We start from the raw sequence: 21990 nt of genomic DNA, 5'->3' as shown, positions 1-21990 counted from the left end.
TAAAACAAATGACAAAACTGTCAGTAAATTTTGGATCTAATCTCCTAATAGAGCACGTGCATCACTTACCACTAAGTATACCCATTCTAGTCACACATTCACATAGGACAAAATTTATAACAATTTCCCAAATCTAAAGATACAGACTTCAATATTTTTTCTCCTTTAGTTATTTAATTGTAGGTCAGATTTTATACTTAGAATACACACACACATCTATCTCTCTCTATATATATAAATATATATATATATATAGCAAAACATATATATATAGCAAAAGTCCTATTTGCAATTACAGGACTTCCATTTACTACCCATAACATAAAACTATTTTAGCATATATTATTCTTCCTTATCATGTCATTTATAACGCGTCACTGTTGATACACACTAATGGCATAAAGGTAACTAGAATAAGAAAAAATTAAAGCAATTGCTACTAACAGCCAAAGCATAAATTCCTCCCTTGGGATATATTTCATTCAATGTGTCATATATTTCAAGGACTTTTTACATCTTACTATTTTTCACTTCTAGCAATAGCATAATAAAATATTCTTTCTATTCACATTTAATATTACCATTTTTTGTTTAGTTTTCTCTTAGGCTTGCGAAATAAAACTAATTAACATATCAAAGCATTAAACAGATTTCAGTGATCATCCAAGGCAAAAAATTTCATTCTTTCTAATCTAATAATCAGAAAAACCAAAGCTATAAAAATAAAGGCTGTTTTTATAGACACAGATAATACAAATGTAAATTGAGTCAGATATCTAAAGCAAATTTCTCAATTTGGCAAAATTTAGGTCTTCCCAAGTCACCAAGACTTTGTTTTCTTTTAACACCTTAAAATGCACAGAATAAGCACACAGAATACAACCTGTGACAGTTTACCTGGGGATCTTTGAAGTACATTTCATACAACTGAATGGTCCGACGACTAGCTTGACTCCCATGATACACAACCACATTCAACTCTGTCCAGGTTCGGAATTCCCTTTCCCAGTTGGGGATTGTGGACAATGGGGCAATTACTAAAAAAGGGCCATGGATTCCTTTCAAATATATCTCATAGAGAAATGTAATGGACTGGATAGTTTTTCCCAAACCCATTTCATCTGCTAAAATGCAGTTTCGCCTTTTGGAGGAAAATAAAGTACAAAAGTTTAATGAGTATGGATATGAGACACTGCTGTCATTTCACAAAATATATACCATTGTACTCACAAATGCATACTCAAAGGCTTTAGATGTTCTCTTAGATTCAACAAAATATATTTTCAAACAAAATTCTCAAAGAATAAAAATTATTTTACATACTTATATCAATCTCTGTTTAATATTTGTTAAATAAATGTTACATATATTTTCAATGCTTTTTTAAAAAGTTCTTATTAGAGTTAAAACATTAAGTTCTTTTTTATTATTTTCAACAACTAAAGGAAAGGAACTACAGATATATTTAAAAGTGAAGAAAAACTTGTTTTACATACATGTTGTACCAATTGAAAAGTAGCCAGTTTACTCCCTCCAACTGGTATTCCCTGAGTTTGTTATTGTTTTTATACTCCCTGGAACTCTCCGATTTCTTCCAATCATCAGCAGGAGGTCGCTCCTGTTTCAAATATAGTAAATCCCATTAGTGGTTTCCCAAAGACCACACCACTATGCTATTTTCAAATTAAATTCTCTACCATCAGCCAATTCTTACCACACGCTCTGTTTCCGGCTCCCTGGACATTAGTTTCTCAAACTCCTCGATCTTTGCTTGATCTATGTCCTGCCTCCGCTCCCATGTGCTGTCTTCATAGGGAAGTGAACACCACTTCACCAGATAGTGAGTCACAGGCTGGACCAGATTTAAATAAATCAGAATTGGATTAATTTGACCACATACATACACACACACACACATATATGTGTGTATATGTATATATGTGTGTATATATGTGTGTATATACACACACGTTTATACCTATACATATATACATATACATGTATACTTACATATACATTAAGGAAAAGCATGCTCTACTTCATTTATCAATAGACATTATCCTGGCACGAGTAAGACTGAATTGACAGAAATTTTAAAACTATGGCCATAAAACAACTGTTCCTAGTTAAGAGTCTCAAGTCTAAACTGGAAACAGTATTACTGGGTATTATCAGAACAAATTAGCCTTTTATCAAAATCATTGGTAAGTGATGTTCGAAAGCCAGGAAGTATAAAGAAATAGCTAGTAAATAGTAAAGCTGAATTTGAGATTTTTTTTTTATCTGCACAAATCATTCATCAGGAGTTTGATTCAGACTTACATGGTAAATCATCTTAGCATATTTAAATGTTTACATAATTGGCTGGTTTCTTTAAAAATGAGACATACACTTAAATTTATTAGGATCTCTACCTTTTCCTTAAAAAGAGTGATACTGTTTGTATCCAATCATACTAAAATAACATATTTGAGCTTTAGAAGGGTGGAGCGCAAAATATTTCAGGTAATGCAGATCAACAGGATTTCCTTTGTCTCTCCTCTAGAAAACACTTGGGTTTGTTGATCTTCATTTCAGGACTAAAGTACGCTGACCTGGTCGTAATGTGAAAAATATTTGCTGTGCAATGTAAATATGCTATGAAACAATTTTTTGAAGTATAACTAAGGAAAACTAGAAAAGTAAAGATCATGTTACAGATATGGTCTTGGAAACATCATAGAGGGTCATGACACAGAGTTTGGAAGAAAATGGGAGTTCTTTGCAGACCCTTCCTAGACAAGCAAGATCCAAACACTGTATATATAAAATTCAATTTACATGGAGAAGCCAGGAAAGACAGAACTCATGGTGGGTGGGCACATCATTATCAAGACACAATACTCAGAAGTCACTACACTTGTGTTCATTCTTACTTCCCTATCAAATATCCCTTATAATCTCACAGAGTTTTGCAAAGCAAAATGAGAGTGTTGAGACTGGGATCTTTTAAGAGAAATAACGTCTGTTAGCCTCTGTGCACCGCATTAAATGAATTCATCAACTTCACTAATGATGCCCAATTCTAAATAACCTTAAACTCCATTCTGCCACAAGAGACACTCAATTATATAAGGATACTTTGTGCTACATGACAGAATTATACCAAAATGTACTGAATTCTTTATCATATTGTGGAATTGTGCAAAATGTCAATGTGTTTCTTTCATATTGAAAATCAATTTTTTAAAAAGCTCTCAGACTAAACATAAAACATATTTAGCACTATTATTTATTAAGTCATAAAACTAATAATAAATCATTAAATTTCAGTTAAATTTAGGCCAAGTGTGTCATAGTCCAAGGCTCTGACCAAGACCAGGTCTAGGATTCTACCATCTTCTCTATAAACATGTATGGGCTGCCTGAATCACCACTTCGTAATACAAATGATCTCCTGTTACCTCTCCCCGGTCATCTGTGCTACGTGCAAAGTCCATTATCCGGTCAACCTCCACATAATCTGGATTAAAAAGCTCATCCTCAATCTACACCAAAGGGGAAAAAAGAGTTAAACGTTTATTTATTTCCCAAGATGAAATACTATTCCACTTTTCACCAAGCAATAATATTTTGGGTCATAGCAATACAACACTTAAATTTGCCAAATTCTATTATATTAATTGAAATGCTACAATTTAGCAAAATCATTCCCCATGAGGAAATCAGACTTCTCAGACTTTGTTAACTGGGTCTTTTAATTACCGTGTGAAACCTTTTACTGTGAGAGAATGTTTAAGAATATTTTAAATGAAGTGTGAAATTACAATTCACTAATGAGCAATCCAAAAGGCTTATGGCATGCGATGCATTTAGCATTCCTGAAACTACAGTTTGCAATGAAGAATCAGAGTCATGCAAAGTAAGTGTTACTTGGAATCTCATAACTCCTGGAGTTGTCCGATGCCTTATAGCATCATTTACAAAATGTTATTCAAAAGCCAAATACACTGAAACCAGCTAATTTCATATTTTAGCATGATCAGAGTTTACAATGTTTGGTAGTATTTGTCAATCAATATTAGTACCTCATTTAGAATCACAGTCTTATCATTAATCTACGTTTTCTAATGATTTACACTGAATATAGTGTGTTTAGGTAAAAGTATTAAGGATAAAGAAATAAGGCCTAAATAATTGGCTTATTTAACCAATATATTAAATAATCTTACAAAAGTAAAGTAATACTGCTGCTTGCAAAGGCATCTCATATAAAAGACTAGAATTTGGCTCAAAAAAAAGTTATAGGCTGGGTGCGGTGGCTCATGCCTGTAATCTCAGGACTTTGGGAGGCCAAGGCGGGCGGATCACGAGGTCAGGAGCTCAAGACCAGCCTGGCCAACGTGGTGAAATCCCGTCTCTACTAAAAATACAAAAAATTAGCTGGGTGTGATGGCACGTGCCTGTAATCCCAGCTACTCGGGAGGCTGAGGCAGGAGAATCGCTTGAACTTGGGAGGCGGAGGTTGCAGTGAGCCGAGATCGCACCACTGCACTCCAGCCCGGGTGACAGAGCGACACTTTGTCTCAAAAAAAAAAAAAAAAAAAGAAAAGAAAAGAAAAAAAAGTTATAGACTAAGCCATACCCAAAAGAAGTTAGGGTCAGACAAGTTTCAGATGTTAGAAAACAAAAGACACATTTTATTATGTGTACCTCTCAATTAACTTATCAATAATATAACTGCATTAAAATATTTTGCAAAAGGCAAACTAGAAGTCACTTAGACACCATTCATATCCCTTGAATTGCAGGTTGAAAAGATAAGCAGTTCAGTCATCATCTGCTCAAGAGCAACAAACTGTCCCTGGCTACTCGGCCCTCTTAAAACATCCACTTGGGAAGCTTTGAACTGTGAATTATGAAACAGAAAGCAGAAACACAAATATATGTCTCAACTACCTCAGGCTTTTACACAGAGGTGATTAGTAAGGAAAAAAAAATCCATTGAAATGTTCAATTAATATAAAGTATTAGTATATTAATAGACTGGCTTTTCAAAAGCTTCTAGACTTAGGTAAACACACATGTTATCCATGTACAGCAGAAACACTTAAACTTTCTCAAAACCACGTTTTGATAGCAAAAATTCCCTCTAAGAAAACTTGTTCTTAAACACGAGCTTTCATAGTCAGTGCTGAATTAAAATCCTTAACTTTTCCTAAACATTTCTACCCTTTAAGTGAGCAATCTGCGGCATCACACATGTGATGAAATTTCCAGTCTAAATGATGTTTTTGAATAGAGATTTTTAGTTGCAGCAGGCTTGTAAGGCAGCCTAAGTAGAAACAAAGAAGTAAAAGCAGCTGAAACTGAAAATCTTAAAGCAGAACAGCCATGGAACACTTGAAGCCATGATCATGTATCGGATGAAACAAATGGGGGCATGTGCATTTTCATGTATAAAAGAGAGGGAGGAAGGGGATTGCCATCCTTCTCTGCTAACTCCCACTCAGGACAGAAACTAAGATTTCTAGCTGCCAAGTTACCAGGTAAATAATGTACATTCAACTTTGGAAGGTATAGCTAGGGCTAGGCACAATTTCCTCAAGACTGTGTGACTACAGGAGACAGAACACAAATAAACTTAATAAACAGGACCAGGATTTAGGGATGGGGGGAAAGTTACCATTGTGCTTCTGCCTGTCTCCCTCCCCCTGGCCCACAGAAAAGGTCAGCAGAACATATGGTGTCTCCTTCTAAAAGGAGGCTAATGATTTCAGCTCATCCAATGTCCCAAAAATTCAACTCTGATTTCTTAAGAAGGGCATGAAAAATAGAACCTCATAGCATTGTTCTCAAAATCAAATATTAAGATTCTTTCTTCAAAAGAATTTTCCTCCAAGTTCTTTGAAGAATCTTAATATTCTCCAAGATCTATGAATTGAGTCACATTTGAGTAACTCCATTCCACTCAGTCCGAACCACTGCACTGCCAAAAATGCTGCACACTCAGAGTGCCAGGGGTAGTGATGCAGACATGTGTCCAGTAAAAGAACAACCACATGATCTCCCATCGAACACAGACTTTACCACAGGCCAGTTGGGATCATGGAAATCAGAACCCAGAAGAACACAGACTTGTTACCTGATAGTATAAGGATTTTATGACATAAAAGTACTAAGTGTTCTTCTGTCCCACTTTCCTTCATCGCCAAAAAGGGGTGGCAGCGCAAAGCAGGTTGTTAAACAGATACTATTTTGCATCAAATTGTATGCTTCTTTACATAAAGTCTACATTCTGTCAACTCTTTTATGAAAAGAGGAACTAATAAATCAGCAAGTCTTATCTTTCAATGTTAGGGTTTTTCTTTTATCTACTTGAGGCTGTTAAGTGAAACCAAATTGACGATCAAAAGTCCAGAGACCCTAGTAAGCAGCTTGTGAAAGCACTTTTAAAAAAATGTAACTGACTATACTGCGGAGGCAGAGGGCAGAACTGGCACTTCTAGTAAATGCAGATGTTCTTCCCTGACGTACTATTGCTGTATTTCCAGACTGATACCTGGGATAAAGGGACAGAGGCAAAGATATTATTACCAGTTTCTATGCTACAACACAGCATTTGCGAAAATGAGTTTAGTGAACTCCCTGTGATTAGGCATTGACTTGAACAAAATAAATTTGCCATGTACTTTCCCCAACACAAGTTAAGCTTTTGTATCTTAGAACTTGTACTTAACATTTACTGTAGAGTTCTTAACCTGCTAAATCTCAATAGAACTTCTGTCCACTTACTTAATTTCATCGTCTACTAACTGTACTTTCATTACAAGATTTTTATCATACCATCACCACTATTTCCACATAATATCATAAGGACCCATATCTTCTAGCCTAAGCAACAGGAAGAATGAGAAATTTCCTGTTTACAAATTTGTTAGCAAGAACCAGTTACCAATATGCAAGTAACAGCACCAAATGAGACTATTTTTTCTTAATTCATGGAACTAAAATTTTAAATTTAGAACATTTTAATAAAGTAAATACTTTGGAAAAGTAAGCACGTATTTCGTACCTCTGAAAGAAACTTGTTCTGGCCCTGCTTTGCCTTAAATCGTTTAATTTTTTGCTGAATTCTCTTATCTTTTTCCAGGTCGTCTACGGATGCCCACTGACAATGAAGATAAGAGCTGAAAGAACAAAATAATATCCTTGAAATATGCAGAATATAATTAATCCGTTATTATGTCTTATTCAAAAAAGTCAACTAAACAGATAATTAAAATAACCTGCTTAATTACTCATTAAGGCTGCTGAGCAACATTTAATATACCCACTAATGTTTAGAATAAGAAGAGAAACTCAATATTAGTGCCTAAAATTTGCCTTCTGTCCTAAGCCTCCTGCTCTCTTACCAGCTACCAACGGAGAGAGACAGTGACAGAGACAGAGAGAGAGACAGACAGATACAAGAGACAGAGAGAGAATGGCCTAATAACAATCTATTTCCATAAGTGAATGGGTTACACTTCAACACAAAATTAGCACTACAGGGTGGCCTTAATTCTGAATTTATACTTTGAATCTCCTACCATTGAGAAATAGGTTTTTATCAAGTTAAAATAATTCAAATTTAAAACAGCAGTTTCTTTGGAGATAAGAGGTGTAGGGTACCCTAGAGTCATCCAAGGCCTATCATACTGGTCCCAAAGGGAAACCTAACCTGGTCCTTCTAGAACAATCTAGGAGGAGAGAACCACTGTTTGCTCCTGGAACACTGGGCCATGCCCCTAACCAGCTCTTTCTCAGTTGCTGGTCTCCCAGGCTGTGTTCCTCCAGGTGTTCTGCAATGATATCCCTTGGTCCCCTGTGAATGTTTCACTTGCTATCATCTGTACCTGCACGAGGCAACCCCGCGCCCCCCGGCCTCGCCACCCCCTGCTCTGAGCATGTATGGTGTCTTCCCTCACCTGAACTGGAATACATTTGTACTTCCCTTTTCTTCTCCAACACTCGCAGGTACACAGTTAATGTTTTATGGCAACTCTGACATTCTTTTGTTTAGTTCTTCAATATTATTTTGTCCCATCACCCTCTCCCTGCCCTCAAATAGACTTGACAGCCTCTTATTTCTCTTTCTGGTGATGACATTAAAAAGAAATTATATGCTTGAATATATATATCTCTTTCAGAATCAACATACTAGTACTCTTAGAAATTGTGCTTTAGTTCACAGAAGTCAGAAATTTAAAACAAGTAAAAAAAAAATTATACAACCATTACAAATTTTTCAAAAGTGATTCATGATAAAGGAAATGCTTATGATATTAAGTAACATATAACCGATAACCATGTCTCATATGATTTTCAAAGATAGGACTTATTTAGTCCTTCTATAATTGAGGGAGAATAGGATTTTAAATACATATGAGTTATATAGCTATGAATTGATATAAATGCTATATACACACACAGAAAATATACTAGATAAAATTGTATCAAAATGCTAATACAGGTTGACCATCCCAAATGTGAAAATCCAAAATTCAAAATGCTCTAAAACTCGAAACTTTTTGAGCACCAACATGATACTTGAAGGAAATGCTCAGTGGAGCATTTTGGATTTCAGATTTGGGATGTTTAACTACTAAAGTATAATGCAAATATTCCAAATCTGAAAAAATCAAAAATTCAAAACACTTCTGATCTCAACCATTCCAGATAAGGGATACTCAACCTGTATTGATTATTTCTGGGTACTAGGATTGCAAGTATTTTATTTTCTGCTTTCAACTTGTAGTTTCCAAATTTCCAATAAATAATATGCAATACTGTCATAATCAGAAACACATATTATATGAGGCAGGCAGATCACCTGAGGCCAGGAGTTCGAGACCAGCCTGACCAATATGGTGAAACCCCAACTCTATTAAAAAATACAAAAATCAGCTAGGCCGTGGTGGCATGTGCCTGTAATCCCAGCGACTCAGGAGGCTGAGGTGGGGAAATTGCTTGAACCCCAGAGGTGGAGGTTGCAGTGAGCTGAGATCATGCCACTGCATTCAAGCCTAGGTGACAGAGGGAGACCCTGTTCCCCCTGCCACACATACACAAAAAGAAACACATATTATAAAAATAATCTGCTCTAGTCTCCAAATTATTTGACAGAAAAAGGCACAAGTGCAGTCGGTCAGTATTCTTGTCTTGGTTGAGGTGCAAAAGCCTTCAAAGCACCACCTGTGTAGCCTTGAACCGGACACAGGCATATATGCAAGTGGCTCCAGCCCTGCTTTATCTGCTATAAACTGGGATGAAACTTTCAGTGTGACTCTGCTTTCTAGACCCTGATGATATAGTTAGGAAGAAGAGGAAGGAAGAATAAAGGGTCAAAAATAGACTGCTTTGTTTTAATAGATTAAGGCAAGAGAAAGTTCTAACTGAACTAGAACTAAATTTTTTTTTAAAGTTATGAAGAAGTAAATGTAAGAAAAATATTATGAAGCTAATAAATAATCTGAACTAGGCCCTACAGATAATAAAGTTTATGGTCACTTTGGAAAACAAAATTTCATTTAAAAATAAAATGTAATGACTCTTTATGAAACAGGTATACATTTACACCTGATCTTGACAGTTAAAAAAAAAAAAAAAAAGAAAGAGCATATCCCTTACCCATATCAGTGCAAAGTAGTAAATATTTATATTTATAATACTTATAAATATTTATATTTATAAATAAATATAAGTAAAATATTAACAAACACGACTCCACATCACATTAAGAAAATAATACGTCATGACCAAGTAGTTATTTCAGGAATGCAAGGTTGGTTCAATATTAGGAAATTCACTAAAAATATACAATATTAATATATCTAAGGAGAAAAATCACACAGTTATTTCTATTGACATGGAAAAAACATTTGATGAAATTTAACACCCATAATGGATTTTTTAAAACTTAGGAAGACAGGAATTGATAGGTATTTTGTTAACACATATTTGAAGATTTTAGTTCTAAAGACAAGATCTTACTAAATGAAGAAACACCACAGTTTTCCACAAAAATCAGAAAGCATGGATACCTACTATCTCCACTATTATTCAATATTGTATTTGAGGTTATTAGCCAATGTCACTGACAAGTCAAAACAATAAGAGACATAATAATTAGAAAATAATAAGTAAAGCTATCTCTGTTTGCAGATTATATGATCAGGTACCTGGAAAACCCTAGAGAATCAATTAGAAAACTAATTCAAATAATAAAATAATACAGCAATGTAGCAGAATATAAAATTAGCATATATAAGCCAACAAATTGTCTTCATTCACAACAACAATTACCAATAAGGAGATATGTTAGAGAAAACCGCTTTCACAATACCAACAAAGATAAAATACTTAACAATAAATTTAATTAAAAATGTGTAAAATTTGTATAAGAAAATATTTAAAACTCTTATAAGACACAAAAGTAGAACTGGACCACTGAAAAGACATCATTTTCACACTGTGTAACTCAACATCATACATCATAGAGTTGTAAATTTAACACAATGTAAATAAATAAAATGCAAACAGGCATTTATATGGGGCTAAACAATACTAAATTTTATATATAAAAATAAACATGCAAGAATATCCAGGAAAACATTAAAAGAGAAAAGCTACTAGGGAAATAGATCTACCAGATACTAAAACACACTCTAAAGACTCCCTAAGTAAACAGTGTGGTATTGGCTTATAAATAGACAAGCAGTTCAAAGGCATAAAGTACAGATAAATTAAAAAATAAATAAAATTTTAAAAACTTTAGGACATAATAAAGTTTGGATCTCAAATCACTTGAGTCAAAAATGGACTCTTTTTTTTTTCTTTCTTTCTTTTTTTTGAGATGGAGTCTCACACTGTCGCCCAGCTGGAGTACAGTGGCGTGATCTCGGCTCACTGCAACCTCTGCCTCCCAGGTTCAAGTGACGCTCCTGCCTCAGTCTCCCGAGTAGCTGGGATTACAAGTGCCTGCCACCATGCTCAGCTAATTTTTTGTATTTTTAGTAGAAATGGGTTTCACTATGTTGGCCAGGCTGGTCTCAAGCTCCCGACCTCATGATCAGCCCACCTTGGCCTCCCAAAGTGCTGGGATTACAGGCATGAGCCACTGCGCCTGGTCAAAAATTGACTCTTTAATAATGGTGCTAGAATAACAATTGAAAAAAATTAATTTAGAGCCATGACTTACACAATACACAAGAATAAACACCAAATGGATCAGGCACCTAAATAGATAAAATGAAACCACAAGGAAAGCATGGACAAATTCCTCTGTAATCTGGATATAGGGAAAGGCTTTCTAGCTATGACACAAAAGCTAGAAACAATAAAAGAAAAAACTAATAAATCTGACTGTACAAAAAATTTTAATGGACAATGCAATAAACACCATAAAGTCAAAAGACAATTGAAACTGAGAAAAGATAGTTGCAACCCAGATAAAGAACTAATATCCCTTATATATAAAGAGCTCTTAAAAGTTAAGAGCATGACAGAAAATGGGCAAAAGACACAGACAACTGACAAAGCAAGATGTAAAAAGTGACCATTAAACTTATGAAAAGGTGTTCTTATTCACAGTAAGAGAAAATGCTAATTAAAACCTCAACTGAAATACAATTTCTTAAAAAAATTAAAAAGTAAAACAGCACACTATATTAGAAAGATTGTGGGGAAATAGGTGTTTGCATACATTTCTGACAGGAACACAAATTCATACAACCTGAAGGAAGGGAATTTGGCAATATCTCTCAAAAATACATACATGTTTGCCTTTTGTATCTAGCAAACCCACTTCTGGGAATTCACCTGGAAGCCATGCCTCCAACAACTTGAAAATATAGAGATATGTATGAGAATATATATTGTGGCATTATCTGTAATTGGAAAACATCAGAAGCCACTTACACACCCACATACACAGGAGGCTGGTTGAATGGTTATGGCACAGTCATGCAATGGAATACTATACAGCTGAAATAAAGAATGAGGAGGACCCCTATGAACTGAGGTAGAGTGATTTCCAGAATGTGGTGTGAAAAAAAGCAAAGCACAAAAATATACTAACAGTACACCAATTTCTTTTTTTGTAAGAAAGAAGAGGAAATCATACCTGCATGCTCATGCCAAATTTTACAGAAAGGATAAACCTGGGATTAGTAAGGAAGCAAGCAGGAATGCGGTGGAAAGGAAGGGAGGACTACACTTCTTTTTTGTATAGTTCTAACTTTTGTAACATATTAATATTTCACAAACTTGAAAAACAATAAAAATCAACAAGAAGGGGCTAACATGGAATACAAATACAAACCAAAACTAAGGAAACACACTGTGTATCAAATAAATCATGAGGCCCCAACCTTTTTGGCACTAGGGACCAGTTTCGTGGAAAACCTAGATCCCTCGCATGCACAGTTCACAATAGGGTTCACGTTCCTATGAGAATCTAATGCCGTGCTGATCTGACAAGAGGCAGAGCTCAGGTGATAATGGCTAGTCGCCTGCCGCTCACCTCCTGCTGTATGGCCAGGTTCCTAACAGGACACTGACCAGTACTGATCCACGGCCTGGGGACTGGGCATGCCTGAAATAAGTAACAAACCACACTGGTGGGGTAGGGAAAGAGAATAACCAACCTAAGGAAATTTTGGATAAAGTTTTAGTCCCTATGCCCTCAAACTAAAGACAAAAAACTAAGCAAATATAGGCTTCTTTTTCACATAAATATGGACTAGTAATTCTGAAATCACTTCCTATATATGTTAGGACTGACAAAAAAGCAAATACAAAGAATAAAAGAGGCAGGTTTACTCTTGTTGAAGAAGGGAATTACTAATATTAAAGGGAAAAGGAGAGAACAAACTCTGAGCTGCTGGAATAGTACTGTAAGTATCAATATGTAGGCATTGTTTTTGCTGTTGTGTTGGAGAGGTAGGTAAATATGTGTGTGTATATGATAAACAGGTAAGTGTGTGTGTAACTCGATATATGTATGTATATATACACACACACAGACATACATACACACACACACACACGTGTACACTCTCCCAGTCCCATCCACTGAGAGGCACTAGAAGCAACAATTCCTCAGCAACAAGGAACACACCTAAAGCCCAAATCTTGGTTTCTCAGTGCCCCCCGTTCACTGAAAACAACCAAGCCTTCTTGGAGAAGTAACTGATCCCATAACTAAAACAGGGAAGTTACGAGACGAGCCTGGAACATCCTCTGGTGCCAGAAAGCAAGAAAGTGTTCAAAGAAAAATGAAGACAAGGCAAAAGGACAGAAGAGCCAGTCTGAAGGGGCTCCCACTGGCCAAATCTGGTATAATGTGGGCAAAGTAAATACTACAACAGTAAAGAGTTATAATCCCTTGAATAAAATGAGAAGCCACAAGTCTGCTCAGCTATAAATTAACAAATGGACAAGAGGGTAAAGCTCTTCCCTACAGTAAAACCCAACCAATGTAGAAGAAATGATGGAATTAGTAAATTATCCCTTCGCAACCATTACCATATTTAAGTCTTAAAGTACCTTTCCAGAAGATACACATTAACTACAAAAAGAAAAACAGAAATTCTTTGTACTATTTTTACAATTTTTCTATAAATGTGAAATTGTGTACAAATATAAGGCTAACAAAAACTCGTAGTTTTATGGAAATCTTAACTTCTCTTAGCTCTCAATAACAACAGTCAGAAAAGCTGTTTTTTTTTTTTTTTTCCAAAACTCCCTTTACCTCATCTCAAATGACTTTTGAGAAGGGCTAGAGTCTCCTGGTCTGGCAGTGCCACCTGGTCAGGAACTCAGAGCCCATCTCTGGGGTCACTAACAGGCTGACTGGAAGGAGGCAGCTCAGGCCTCACTGTCACACACTGATCTGGAGGTCTCTCTGGTAGTACCATTATTTTGGTGATTGATATTTGAACTCCTATGCTCTTGTTTCAATTTGGTAAATCTACAAGGGAACTCTCTCCCTCTGGTTTACTTAGTTTACCTCCTCCTTACCATAGGAAATCGTGTTGTAGGCATAATTTCCACATGTGTAAACTGACATGCTCTGAGGACAAAAGAATGACGACAGTTAACATTTTCCGAGCATTTTTAAAATTGTCAGACTGTATTTCATTGAACTCTCATGATAAAACTGATAGAGATTTCTTTATCTTTTTACTTGATAAAAGGTTTTACTCACAACTTCTTTAGAAGCGCATCAATCTATTAACAGTGCCAACTACAACAAGAGAGAATGATAGAAAACCCATGGCACCTGATGCTTTCACTTTCTAGGGTGGGCTAAATTTTCTGAAGCTGTTTTCACAGCAACTCACAAAAGCCTCTCTTTAAAGCCCTAAGAATGTATTAATATGGTGGTTTAGTCCTTTGTCTTAAAAGGGGTAAAAAAATAAAATTAATGTTTACATTATCAATGAACATTTTGTCCTTGTTCTGTGATTGTTATTTAGGTTACAAAACGGCCTCAGTCTTCTTCAGCAGAATGATTACTGACTCTGAAAACACCCTAGCTCGTCGCAATGTCTGTCTGGGCCAGGTGTACTGCTTACAACAGAATCTACAAGGACAACAACTCACTGTGTTTTTCAATTCAGATTTTTAGTTATGAATTCAAATCTACTAAATAAATATCAAAAACAAACAAAAATAGATAAAGCTATAGCTCACTGCATTTTAGAACCTGAGTGATGCCATGGTTCTCTAGAACTTTCATTCCACAGGAGAGTTCTTGTGTCTAGGGCCTTGCACCCTATGCACAGGTGAAGGGACGAAGTGTAGCCCCACAGGGTAGAATTCATGATCAGAGGACAGGGAAATACTGCTTTATTCATTTTTCTATTATTGTAGAAGTTTTTATCCTCTCTAAAAAAAATACTTATTGATTATATACGGAAGTTAGTCAACTTTTACACCAATTACACATTTTCCAGAAAAATTCACAAAATATCAAACATACAAAAGTTGGTTAAAAAATGGCATCCCAGGCCATGATGACTAAAGAAATCATACCAAAGTTTCTTAATTCACCAACTTAAAAAAAAAAAAAAATGGTTGCTTACTACTTGGAAAATATAGCCCCCCAATAAAAACAAAATCACAATTTACTTACAAGTTTTTGTATTTCACATAGAATTCCTCAATTTCTACCTCCTCTCCAGATTCCTTCTGCAACAAAAGAAAATTTCAGGCACATACTTAAAACCATCTACTACAATATTTTAAAAGTAATGATTTACTCCCATATGAACACAAAACAGGACTGAGAAGAGCAGCACAGGCCCTTCACGTAAGATGAGCACGCTGTGAGCTGGGAGGCGGCCAGGGCCACGGAGACTGCCACGCTCAGGCCCATGCACGCACCTCTGCCCGACGTGCAAGAGCTTCTAAGACATGAATCACTTTAACTCCTCCCTAACCACATGCAGCTTCATTCACAACAACCTGACCCCAAATCTGGCTTTCTGCCAAACCCACAGTGTTAAGTAGACGCCAAGTGTACCATTTTCTCAGGCAGCAGCCAATTAGCAACTGTTCTCCTGAATGCCATATGTATTATTTTTGGCTGCCTCATGGCAACTTTACATTGTGGGTTTTGTAATGTTTTAAAATATTTAAAAGACATTTATTTCTCCATATACTTAATAACTCTAAACAAGAAACCATATAAAACTAAACCTTGTTCTTATGCTATAATTTCAGTGCATGACTCTTCGTAGTTTCACTCAATGGTACAATTAAAATCTCTCAGACAAGATGTCTCACACACATAGCAGCCAAATAAAATTAACACACCAAATACTACATTTAGGTAAGGTTAAAATTGTGATACATGTCAGCCAAATCAAGAGTTTTCAGTAGTAAGATTATCTATAATATCTCCCTTGATCCTACCTGCTGTAGTGTATGCAGAAGTTAATGTTCAGATGATATTTTAGGCATCTCTTTTTATTCCCCTTTTGGTTTTAGGCTCTTAAGCAAGTCATAATATGTAATTTCCTTCTGGAACATTTGATCAGATAAATCAGGGATCTAAAATATAAACACCACTTACAGATGTTTGGGGATTGCTTTTATACTCTTACAAGAGACCCCGAGCCTGCCTTGAGGGTCATGTATGGCTGTTCAGCCACCTCCAAAATGCTTCGAAGAAAATCAAGGCAAGTAGGAACATGGCAAAGAACAAACGAAAGAGCAAAGGCTTCTATTGGATAACAGACGGGCACAGATCTGTTCAAAGGTACTAGTCCCCTCAATCTCTAACCTTCAAACTATTTTCAAAGATTATGAACTTAAACTTTTCTTTGAAACTCTCACTTATAACAGTTAAACCTAATTTTTTTTCTTTCTTTTCTGAGATAGGATTTGCTTTGTTACCCAGGCTTGAGTGAAGTGGTGCAAACATGGCTCACTGCAACCTCAACCTCCCAGGCTCAAGAAATCCTCCTGCCTCAGCAACCCCTGCGCCTCCCTGCCACCTCCCCAAGTAGCTGGGACTACAGGCACACACCACCATGCTCAGCTAATTTTGTATTTTCCGTAGGCTGGGTTTTACACCATGTTGCCCAGGCTGGTCTCAAACTCTTAGGCTCAAGCAATCCCTCCGTCTCGGCCTCCCAAAGTGATGTGATTACAGGCATGAGCCACTGCACCCAGCTAAACCTATATTTTAAGTAGTTTTGGCCTGTCTGGAAATCATCAAGAAGGAGTCTGGACATGCAGGAGTGGTCAATATCTATTAATATCTGGTTGTGCCCTAATGGATCTATGGAAGGTGATAACTATAAAGCATTATTTTAAACTAATATATTCAGAACGCCTTCTATGTCATAGACTTTTAGTTATCCAAAATAAAAATAAATGTATGTTGGATGGCTTCAAGAACCAGTAACATAAATGGAACATGGAATTAATTTGTAAATAAATACTATCAAGTTCAAGTGGCAATCCATCCAAGACCCACCCTACTTTTTTCTCTAGTCTTAATATTTCCCCATTCTACTTCCATTTCTTTTTCTTTTCTTTTTCTTTCTTTTCTTTTTTTTGAGATGGAGTCTTGCTCTTCTCTGTCGCCCAGGGTGGAGTGCAGTGGTGCAATCTTGGCTTACTGCATGCTCCGCCTCCCAGGTTCACACCATTCTCCTGCCTCAGCCTCCCGAGTAGCTGGGACTACAGGCCCCGCCACCATGCCCTGCTAATTTTTTTTTGTATTTTTAGTAGAGACGAGGTTTCACCATGTTCGCCAGGATGGTTTTGATCTGACCTCGTGATCTGCCCACCTTGGCCTCCCAAAGTGCTGGGATTACAGGCTTGAGCCACGGCACCCGGCCTCCCATTTCAAGATATATTATCTTTATAGAGAACCAGACATTCCAGCAGAAAGACAAAAAGATAGTAAATGATCAGGGAAAAAGAGAAGCAAGAAGCAAGGATGAAACTAGATCCTTTGATTCTTCACACAGCATTACCATGAAATTCAAATCAAGAATGGAACTCAAAGGTCTGAGCTTTTGCCCTTCTGATAATAATTATATTTTTTCAATTTTGAAGGCATTTTCAAAACCATGTATCATTTATATAACTGATATATGTTATAAATCATAAACAAGATTTATCATGTCTATGCTCTTATTATTTCTCCTGATTCTTCTATCTGATCTTTTCTCTCATACTGTCCCTTTCCTTCTCATTCTAAATGGTCTCATCATCCCATAATTCTAAGTGGGCACCAAAACATACAGGATCAAATCTTGAACAGTAAAGACAGTTTTTATTCTGTCTCAAGTCTGTTCCCAGAAAGCTCTGACTCTTACAGCCATCTGTCCCCAACTCTCATTACTACCCATTTTCTTGTCATGATAGCTATTCCTCTGGGAACCTGCTGTGAAGATGCCTGACAAGAGAGTCTAGGGCTGCCTAGGAGGAACCAACTAGGTTCTGAAACTTCATTTAGCAGCACCTGGAGCTGGTACAGAATTGTCCCAGGGCTTGTTATCTTTAGGATGTTTCAGAATACAATACTTTGTTCTGTTTAACGGACCATATATATTGGATCACCACCTTCTTGCCCCTAAAACTATAAATAGAGCTGTTTTTCACTGTTTCTTTCACATAAATATGATCATGCTGACCTCTTTTCTTTTACTGAACAGTAAAACAATTTAACAAAAGTGTGTGAATTCATAAGCCCTCAGAAACATCATTTCAATTATTTACTAAGTGGGAGGCAGTTTGACCAGCCTCTGATGACAGCTTACAACAGTCCCCACCCCAAAACCTCTCACCTCTAAGCCCCATTTTCAGAAGCCATTCTACAATGGGCATATGCAACGAATAACTAAGTCACAGCACTATTCCCATACATACACACACATATACACACAACACTCAGATTTATTTCTTGAGCAGCTACCATTAAATTTGAGAATCCAGTAATATTATGAATTAAACAGAATTTTTCTGAGAAATGTATACACCTTTTCATTAGTTCCAAAATTAGTCTATGGAAATCCTTATTATTCACATGAAATTTAAAGTTTCAAACATACTAAGCCATACTTGTCCCACTGTTCAAACAAACCAGAAATGTTGAGAAGGCAATAAATGAGTTCTCCAGCCACTTGGATTCTAAATAGCCACCCAGAGTGTAGGCCTAACTTAGGCCTTTTCTATGCGTCCTACTACTAAATTAAGTAGTCATAGTCAAGAAACTAAATTACAGAGAAAAAAAAAAAAAAAAAGAAAATTTTGTTAAATAATACACAAAAGAATGAAAAAGCACCTCAATAAAGTTATCAATAAGGCATGGGTATGAATCCCTTTTGACTTCTGGCCCAACCTACCGTATTATTTTACTAGAGACACCAAATCACAGTTCACTTAGGGAAACAACAAGGACATAATAATGGATGAGATTAAGAGTTTTGCCTTCTTTACACTCTAGGAGGCTCAACTAAAGAATTAAAACACACACTCTGAAAATACGTCCTGTAGTTAACTTAAAGAAAAATAAAGAATTTTAGGGAATACAGTCACAATTCACTTTTAAAACTACTTTTGGCCTTCTAATACCAAAAAAAAAGAATCTTTGAATTATTCTCCAAAGATGAATGGCTCAAAGCAGAAACAGCTACAGGCTGACTAAAAAAGGAAAACAAAATAATAAGCCTTTATACAATCCAAGTATCTACTCATATATCTACCTCAAAATTCAAATAGGCACCAACTACCTCATGCAACTAGGTGTCATAGACATTAACCTGGGTTTAGAACAACATAAATGCTTGAGCTACCCCTATTTAATATGAGGTGCTGAATTAGGGTGCCTCTGCCAAGTGAGTTTTATGTTTGTACAACTCCATCATAATGGATCATGATGCTTCTCAGGCCATAGTGATGAGGTCACCTGACTTTGAAAAACATGGAGTCTCTACTCTGTGTCAACACCATGCAGAGCTCATAGCCAGTTTCTACAGTGCTGCCTGGCAGAGATAAAGACACCTTCTCACAGCCAATTATTAAATTATTCATGGTAATAAGAAACAGACCAGCAGGCACAGATCGAATCCACAAAAAATCTCAAATTTCCTTTTGTTTCTATTCGCAACACTTTCTTCCAATGTTATTAAAGGTGATAACTAAACTACCTACTTTGAGAATATTAGCAGTTTAAAAAGTTAGCACCTGTTAATGTTTAGTGCCTTCTAACGCTTTTTTATTGCCCTTTAAGAAATACCAGTAACTGACAAGTAATTCCATGAGCTCCACATCTCTTCTTTATTTTAAATCATACCTCAAAGCATATCTCCCTTCCAGAATAACTTTTTCCATTAATTTTCTCCAGCTTCAAATTCACCAACTCAACAAATGTCCGCCCTCCTGTACAGTGATTTTTAATCTCCTATGATAAGATAAACCCAATCATCAGTAAACAGTTAACAGTATCTATTCCTAAACCATGGGTACCTATCTTTAAAGGGTAGCTAAAGAGGAAAAGAAAACAAAAACCCTAAAGTGGGCAAAACAGAAAGAAAAAGCAATGTTCTACATAATGTATAGTCTAAGTAGCTCTGAATAATAGAGCTAATTATAATTTGCCACCCCTAAACCTGCTGAGTATGCCTGCTGAAGCACTGTCAATTGAATGAAAATTAATATATCCCATCTAAACGACATGCTATTTACTCAAACAAGTCACTTCAATTCAGTGAAGGGGATTGTTCTTCAAAGCATGTCAAGTATTTAAATTTTACCATATATCTACAATTCATAAATTAGTAGTTCTAGAGTCATTAGTAGGACAAAAATGCAACCTTCTAATGAGTTAAATAGTGCTTGTTTCTACTTGAGCAGGTGGAAAATTTGGCTGAGATTTTACCATTTCATTCATCAGGAAACCTTCACATTCAAAAAGTCACCAAGATAGCCAGTCACTCCATACACCGTATCCCCTATACTCAACTGGAAAACACCCTGACATATTGCTCTTGTTTTCTTACAAACTAGAGATACATATTTCGATAAAAATTCATACCTTGAATCACACGATAGCAAAGCACACAGTATTAAAATGAAAGTAAAGAGAAGTTTACCTGCTGGTGCAATAACATGTTCAAGGATCACTCAATAGCAGTATTTGAATGGTAATAGTCTCCTATTTGATAAGCCTGGGATCTCACTTTATTATAGGACTCTCACTGAGTCCTGTAAATCCTCCATTCCTCAACTCTCTTACTGGGAGATACTTTGTATACATTTTACTAAAAATAAACAACTTTAGGCACTATGGCTCACACCTGTAATTCCAGCACTTTGGGGGAGCAAGGCAGGAGAATTGTTTGAGCCCAGGAGTTCGTAGCTAGACCATGTCTTTATATTTTATTTTTTAATTTTTTGAAGTTTGTTTTACATGCTGAAACATGAAATTGTAGTTCCACCCTCCTTGAAAGCAAATACAAAGAAAGAACTGTGTGGAATCAATAACGACTGAAGCTGCGACACAGACACCTATGTCTAAAGCAGACTACTTCCTAGAGACACGAAAAATTGCATGTTGTAATACCTAATGCACCTGCAGGTTTATGTAATTATTCAAACTAAGCAAAGCATTTTCTCAAAGTGAGCTGTAAGAATGGCGGTGGCTAAAACAGGGAATTTTCATCCTGGCATTTTTTGTTAAAGAGCATATGAGTACCTCAATGACAAAGCAATCAGACTAGTGACAGATACTTAGAGCTCACCTTTGCAGATCAACAGAAACTTTGAATAACTCTGAAGTACTAAGTCAAAACTATTTTTTAAAATTACACTGAAAATAGATCTGTATTTCACTTTTGCACTGGCAAGAAAGAAATGAATAATTGTATATGAGAAAATGTTACAATACACATGAGAAAACACTTACTTGCTAAAATGACAGAATTTCCATCCTAACATGAAAGAGGAGGGAAAACCTTCCTAAGAGAGATTAGAAGTAAATTCATGTTTTGATTTTTATGAATACTATTTATGAAAAAGACAGTCTACAACTTTGAAAGTCCCATACATTTATTTGGAGACTTTTGAGTTTCTAGTTCACTCTAAATGGTGTAATAAAGCACTGACTGCTTGATATATTTTAATTTCATTTGGGGTCAAATATCCCAAAGATTCATATTGGGTTAACAAATTAGACAGGATTAGAATTATTACTAGAAGTTTTATTTTACAATATTAGAATTTTAAAAGAAAATTACAAAGCCAACAATCCTGTAAGAGTTGCATACACCTCACAGATTTTAATCGTTCCAAATGGCACTCACCTGCTTTTTTACTGAACGACTGCTCATAATTTTTTCTACCACGGGGCCTTCTGCATCAACAGATTCCTTAAAAAAAAAAAAAAAAAAAGAGTCCTGTGAATCAATTCAAATAGAAAACATCTCATCTCAAGCTATAAGAGCA

At 35.9% G+C, this 21990-nt stretch overlaps 1 protein-coding gene across 7 annotated transcripts in view; it reads right to left on the bottom strand.

The window, feature by feature from the left end:
* Window positions 1-21990, bottom strand: part of CHD7 (chromodomain helicase DNA binding protein 7) — a 193372-nt gene that overhangs the window by 43418 nt on the left and 127964 nt on the right. For all 7 annotated transcript variants that reach the window (XM_038000468.2, XM_073018108.1, XM_073018107.1 and 4 more), the window contains 7 exons: window positions 21849-21914; window positions 15161-15216; window positions 7055-7169; window positions 3444-3527; window positions 1715-1852; window positions 1497-1618; window positions 898-1141 (listed from right to left, as the gene is read on the bottom strand). In XM_038000468.2, the coding sequence (XP_037856396.1) occupies window positions 898-1141; window positions 1497-1618; window positions 1715-1852; window positions 3444-3527; window positions 7055-7169; window positions 15161-15216; window positions 21849-21914 (825 nt within the window). The remainder of the gene's footprint in view (window positions 1-897; window positions 1142-1496; window positions 1619-1714; window positions 1853-3443; window positions 3528-7054; window positions 7170-15160; window positions 15217-21848; window positions 21915-21990) is intronic.

Source organism: Chlorocebus sabaeus, chromosome 8 (genome assembly GCF_047675955.1).
Source record: "Chlorocebus sabaeus isolate Y175 chromosome 8, mChlSab1.0.hap1, whole genome shotgun sequence".
NCBI classification, from domain to species: domain Eukaryota; kingdom Metazoa; phylum Chordata; class Mammalia; order Primates; family Cercopithecidae; genus Chlorocebus; species Chlorocebus sabaeus.
Note: the sequence above shows the minus strand (reverse complement) of the source record. Positions and strands in the feature narration are given on the sequence as shown.